Source organism: Cyanistes caeruleus, unplaced genomic scaffold (assembly GCF_971803275.1).
Source record: "Cyanistes caeruleus unplaced genomic scaffold, bCyaCae1.hap1.1 HAP1_SCAFFOLD_221, whole genome shotgun sequence".
NCBI classification, from domain to species: domain Eukaryota; kingdom Metazoa; phylum Chordata; class Aves; order Passeriformes; family Paridae; genus Cyanistes; species Cyanistes caeruleus.
In genome coordinates, this window is record NW_028256004.1 from 4,841 (window position 1) to 11,209 (window position 6,369).

The 6,369-nt window shown below is 55.8% G+C and overlaps 1 protein-coding gene across 2 annotated transcripts; it reads right to left on the reverse strand.

Moving 5' to 3' along the window:
* Positions 1–2,014: 2,014 nt before the first annotated feature.
* LOC147645595 (uncharacterized) lies at positions 2,015–5,796 on the reverse strand. Of its 2 annotated transcripts, none has more exons than XM_086874434.1 (4): positions 5,574–5,796; positions 3,889–5,217; positions 3,085–3,259; positions 2,015–2,557 (listed from the first exon to the last, which is right to left on the reverse strand). In XM_086874434.1, exons 2-4 carry the CDS (start codon positions 3,983–3,985, stop codon positions 2,314–2,316), a joined length of 516 nt encoding a protein of 171 aa, XP_086730560.1. In that variant the 5' UTR covers positions 3,986–5,217; positions 5,574–5,796; the 3' UTR covers positions 2,015–2,313. The 2 variants fall into 2 exon arrangements, with proteins under 2 accessions (XP_086730560.1, XP_086730561.1); XM_086874435.1 differs by having other exon boundaries at positions 2,015–3,996; positions 4,450–4,548; positions 5,146–5,217; positions 5,574–5,790.
* Positions 5,797–6,369: the final 573 nt, after the last annotated feature.

Consider the following 6,369-nt stretch of genomic DNA (forward strand, 5'->3'; position numbering starts at 1 on the left):
AGGTGCGGCTTAGAGCAAATGCTCCACGGCACAAGGATATTGGTAGGCACATGGTGGAGACAAGGATGAGGAGGAGACCTCCAGTATGGGTTCCAAAGGCTTTTACTCCACTGGAGGGTCCAGGGACTGAAGACCAAGAACACAACTGAGTGTGGGTTTTTATATGGGGGAGGCCAGAGGGAGGGTACAAAATTTTAACCAATAGGAAGAAGCTGTGGGAGGAGTGGAAGGTTCCATTCAACAATACAATAGGGGAAACAAGGGGAGCAGAGTGGGTCACATGGGCCAATGGGGCATTGGAGATCAGGGGATTTCCAGAGGGGTGGTTCAGGTAGGAGGCTGGCCTAAGGGAAGACTGACAAATGGGTGTAATGACAGATGGGGAACATTCGAAAACAAGGGGTGGGCTTGAGGCAGGATTTGATAGGTCAGTAGGAGGATACAAACTAGGAGCAAACCAATGACTTAGGGGAATAATGGGAGAAACCATTCAAACAAAACACACCACAACAATAAGAACTGTTAACCATTACAGGAGGTGGCATCTTCAGGAGGCAATGGATGTGAGTGAGCCCTTGCCACATTGACACTGATTGTTCTGTGTGGAAAGGGACACTGAGAACTTGCCTCCAGCATCCTCCATGGATCTCAAACTGCCATGTGCCAGGGCTTTCAGATAATCCATGTTCTGATCTCAATCTAGAAGGGAGAACAGATCAGAACCCTTTCCATGGTGCCCCCAGCAGAGCTGCATCCGCCTTTGTCCAGCAGGAAAAGGGATGCGGGAAAAGCGGGCAGGTGCCACCCTGCTCTATTTGTGTGCCAGACCTGAGCCTCAAATGTTTCTGGTTTCTTAGCTAATTTCTCCATGGCTCCTCTTTAACATGAGCAAAAGAAGAGCATCACGCAATCCAGTCTGGCAAATAAGTGAACAGCTGAGTGCTTCCACTAAATTAAAAACCCAATGTGCTTGAAAGCCGACCTTCTGTTCACTCAGGCCTCCTCACCTTTGTAGATTGGGTGAGTTTATAATACTGGTATGTGGGTTTTAGGAGTATGTGGGTTTTTATCTGTGATAGAGATGAGGAAGTGTTGAACTCGTTCCAATGAGCTGCCAAAAGCAGTGACTTTAGTCCCTCTTTGGCTGGGGAGTAGCACCGGCCTTGTTGAACACCGGCAGCAGCACGAGCAGGACTCCTCCAGCAGCAGGGACACGCCACAAGCCAGCAGGGAACTGTGGCACCAGAGGGGACCGTGGCACCAGAGGGGACCGTGGCACCAGAGGGGACCGTGGCACCAGCCATGCCCAAGGTCTGAACAGGGTGGCAAAGTCAGGTGGTGCTACCCGGCTGCATGAACAGCCCAGGCAAGGCGTGGTGAGGAGCCAGATCTGGGGGCCATCCAAGGAGTCCTGTCAAGAGCAAATGGTTCTAATATTCTCTCTGGGACAAAAAAGGAGCAATCTTTAGGGTGAACTCGTGCTAATAAATATTTGCTCACATATGGTGGGGTTTCTCTGCAAATGGGCTTTGATGGGAAATTTCTGACCACATTTAGTTTTACTCTTTAAGTCGAGCACCTGAGTAGCTTTGTTAAGGAATGGAGAATTGTTTTGTAGCTCAGTATTTTCTCAGGAGGAGCCTTACATTTTAGCACAGGAGGAAGGTAAGGCAAAGTTTAAAAGCTTTCCCCTCCTGAAGTGACACACTTTCTGAGGAGTCTGAGGAGAATTCCCCTCAGCCACTGCCAGGGCTGTTTGCCTCCTCTGCAGGCTCAGGATTCTGGGAGTTCCACGAGCCTCAGCTCCCACAGTATTTTCCTCTGAATATTTCTTGTTTTGCAGTACACAGGGAGAATATTTTGTGCTAGATTCTCTTCTGGGTTTTGAGGTGAATCTTAGTAATTCTGTTGATTTTCCTGTCCAGACGAACTTTTGGTAGATAGGAAGGAAAAGGGAAGAAGTACCATGGAAAATCAATTGCTCAAAATCTGAGAGGCTCAACCACAGTAAAAATGAAGTCTAAATTGAGGAATTTTTTTATTTTTTTTTTTCCCTTGCTAGGTGGGGTAAAACATGAAGTGTTAATAAAGTTCTTTGAAAAGATTCAGCAAGCACCTAGCTATATGAAAATCAAAAGAATGAAGGATGAGACGAGGCATGGGAAGAATCTTCAGCCCTTCCCTGTTGAAAGTAAAACAGTAGGAAAACTGCCTCTGGCTGTTACCCACAGGTAACGTGTTATTTGCAGCAAAGAGCAGATGGGCCAAGCTGTTGGTGGCCCAAGCCCTGCCGTGACTGGCCCACTTTCAGTCCTAACTGGACCAGGGTGGCCGGCTCGGGAGGGGAGGAGGTGGGGGGATCTCAGGGGGCTTCTGCTTCACAGCCGGGCTGGGGGGCCGTGGAGGAGGCACGGAGTGCTGGTGTTCTGCTTTCTGGAACGATTCCTCCTTCTGAGGCCACGTCTGAGAGCTGTCAAACCGGACAGTCTTTGGGCTCCCTGGGGGCGAGGGAGAGTCGTGCCTTCTTGGCTGGGAAGCTGGAGCTGCAGAGGTGCTCCTGTGGAGAGAAGAGGTGGCTGAGGCCCCCAGCTGCCGCTGGCACACAGGGACCCTCCTGCACAGCAGGGCCCAGAGCTGCCAAGGCTCCCCAGCACGGCTGGAGCTGCTGGCACAGCTTGGCCCAGCTGGACAGCTGCCCCTCAAGGCCCTGGAGAGCAGGGGATGGCTCTGGGCAGGGTCCCTGGCCAGGAGCGGGCCCCAGAGCACCTCTGCCTGTCAAGGGCAATCTCGTCCCTGCTCTTTCTCCTGCCCACCTTGCTTTGCCTCTGCCCGCTGCTCCTGGGGCTGCTCTTGGCCAGGCAGCCTCAGTGGCAGCCAGCACTGGCTGCAGCCCCAGCGGGCTCCCCAGGACAAGGCCCAGCAATTAAGAGGCCAATGAAAGGCCTGGGCAGCAGCAGAACTCTCAGCAGAGTGTTTTGGACAACCAAGGACTATCCACAAGTCCACAGCAGCCTCATTGGGAATGTCTCCTGACTATGAGCAGCCTTTCAAGAAGCTGGAGGGTGGAGATGAACAACAACTTACCGTTTCTTGTCCTTCCACCACCGGAATCCAACATAGCAGAGAACCATGGAAAGGGGCACTGTGAACAGTGTCACTACAGTGCCTATCATGCAGGACTTGCGCACATCCTGCGGGCAGAACACTCTTGGGGTGCTCGGTGCATTCTCAGCATTTATATTTGACTTGCCAAGTGCTTCTGTGGGAGCAATGGGCAGCGTGAGCCTGTGCTGTGCTCCACGGCTGAGCTGGCAGCACACTGGATACGGCCAGGACGTTCTCTGTTGCCCCCAGAGCTGGGGCCTGCAGGCACCTTGGCACCCCTTGGCACAGGCTGTGACACCCAACAAAGCCCAGAAGGCCAAGAGCAGAGCCCGGGACAGCACAGCTGCTTGGGCAGTGGCTCCTTCCAGGGACACGGGCCAAACCCATCCCTGAGCAGCCACTGCCACCCCTGACCCTCCCTGCTCCGTGACAGCTCCCCCAGCCCAAGGGGACAGAGCCAGGCCCTGTCAGGGGCCAATGCAGCCCCTGCCCAGTTGGGAGCCAGGGCTGGCTGTGGCCCTGGGCTCACAGCAGGGCTCCCGCTCGGGGCTGCTCCTGTGTTTTGGGCCTCTGGATGCTTAGGGCCAGCTCCAGGAGCAGCTGCTGTGGGAGGGAGATGTTGGTGAACGAGTCCCTTTTCCTAAGGGCTGGGAATGAGCTCCAGAGGCCTGGAAGCTGCAGCACCTCCAGCTTTGGCTGCTGCTCAGCCATGCAAGGGCCAGCCATGGGGGAAGAGTTACTGGCACACAGCCCAGCCGAGGGAGAGCCCAGCACAGCAATTACCTCCTGTGCCTGGGCCTGGCATCTCCTCCTTTCCTGCATCAGCAGCTGGCACAGAGACATTGCTTCCTCTAGCATATGTCATTGTCTGCACAGACATTTCCTCCAGCACTTGAGAAAGGAAAAGGGACAGCTGGATGAGATAGAACTGTTCGCCATTAGGTGAGGTGGTATCTTCAGGAGGCAATACTTGTCAAATCATGGATAAGGATCAAGAGGAAAGGCCAGGTTATTGGGGCTGGGCCAGGGCCCTCCCTCCTCCAAACAGTCCCTACACCTGATCTAGCCCAAGACCGGGAAATTGCAAGGGATCTCAGGTTGTTTATGACCCTTGCTGCAGTTTGGAAACCCTGTCAGCTGATGCCAAATGCCTTCCTGCAGAGGCTGGGGAGAAGCTGCAGCCAGGCCAGGCTGGGAAACAGCCCTGCAGGCCATGAAAGCAGCAGCAGGGCAGCGAGGCTGCCATGGATCCCTTCCTGCTGTGCCTGGCACAGCGTGTCCAGATGTGCAGAGAAAGCCCCCGGCTGCTGAGTCTCAGGAGAAGGCTGAGGGACATGGACCCACCACGGCGTCTCTCCAGGTCACTCAGCATCTTGTCCAAAAGTTGGGATGCCTCCAGGGATTTCTTGTCTTCTGTGTCTTGGTTCTTCCATCTAGGAGGACCTTAATGGAAAGCAGTTCCATTTCTCCTTCAGGCCAGAGTGGCAGTGAGTGCACCTGGGTGACTGCTGCCCTCCAAGGCACTCCCTCCTCTCCACCTTTCACTCAAGAGCAGGAGCAGGGGGACCACGTGCCTGCAGTGGCCTCACACTGGGATGGAAGGAGCCCCTTGCTTGGCAGACAGGAGAGAAAAAACTCCCTGGAGCTGCCAGCAGCTCTGAACTGAGCCCCAGGCAGGGCCAGGGCTTGGCAGCTGGAGCAGGAGCATCTCAGATTCCCTGGGGCCAGAAATGAGCCACACAAGGCACAGCCCTGGGGCACAGCCCTGGGCCTGGCCCTTCCCTCTCTGCTCTTCTCCGTGGCTGCACAGGGCACACGGAAGGTGACACTGGCATTGCACATGGGAAGAGGATTGACAGCTAAATGCTCCTTCCTCCCACTGACAGCAATGCTGTGGGATCACTCAGGGCTCCAGAAGGGAGCAGGGCGAGGTTTCCAGAATCCATCAACCTTCAGACTCTCAAGGGAAATGGCACGTGAGTGAGCTCTTGCCACCTTGACACTGATTATTCTGTGCAGAAAGGGACATTGAGAACTTGCCTCCAACATTCTCCATGGATCTCAAACCATTATGTGCCAGGGCTTTCAGGTACTCCATGTCACGATCCCAATCTAGAAGGGAGCACAGATCAGAACCATTCCATGGTGTGCTGGAATCCCATTCTGTTTTAGGGAACTGGACACTGCAAGGGGGTCAGGTAAGGCTGTGGGTGCCAGATGTCAGTGGACATGGCCAAAGCTGCAGAGGGGCCTGGGGAGCTCTGGGCTGGCTCTGGTCACTCTCCACCCTCTTTGCAGGCCCTGTGCAACATCTCTGGAGGGGCAGCAGGGCCAGCCCAGGGCCCCTGAGGCCTCTGTCCCTCCCACAGAGGAAACCCTCCCTAAAGCCCTGGGGAAAACCATCCCCAACACTTCCCAGGGAGAAGGGAGCACTGTCCCGGGAAAGGGGACTGAGGCTGCCGGCTCACCTGCTCGCCCTGCTCGCCACGGAGCAGCCTGGGCAGCCCTGTCAGGCAGGGCCACTGCCAGGAGGAGCAGGAGAAGGAGGTGCAGAGCAAAGGCCATGGTGCCTTGCCCACTGCCAGTCCTGCAGCTCTTGCTGCCACCACTGTCCTGACACCGCTGTCCCAATGTCAGCACCGCTGCTGCCGCCGCCGCTGCTGCCACAACAGTCGTGGTCAAGGACTGACTGCTCGGTCCTTGTGGTGCTGGGCAACCACGGGGCTCTGGGACCTCTGTGACCTCAGAGCCTGCTGTCACCTCAGCCTGCTGTCACCCCACAGGCTGCTGTGACCTCATGGCCAGGGTGGGATTGTGTGGGGAGTGGGATCTGCCTCCTTCACCAGGGAGCTCATCCTGCCCAGCAGCTCTGTCCAAGGGCTATGACAGGGTCCCAGCCCAGCTGATCTCACAGGCTGGGGGATGAAGGGATGGAGAGCAGCCCTGCTGAGAAGGACTTGTGGCTGCTGCAAGGAGAGAGGCTGGACATGAGCCAGCCATGTGCCCCCAAAGGAGGGTGCCCAGCAGCTTGAAGGAGGTGATTCCACCACCCCTCTGCTCTGCTGCGAGCCCACCTGGAGTACTGCATCCACCTCTGGGTGCCCAGCACAGGAAGGACACGGTCCTGTTGGAGCTGGTCCAGAGGAGGGACAAAATGCTCTGAGGGCTGGAGCCCCTCTGCTTTGGGGACAGGCTGGGATAGCTGGGGGTGTTCAGCCTGGAAGGGAAAAGGCTCCAAGGAGACCTGATTGCTCCCTTTCAGTA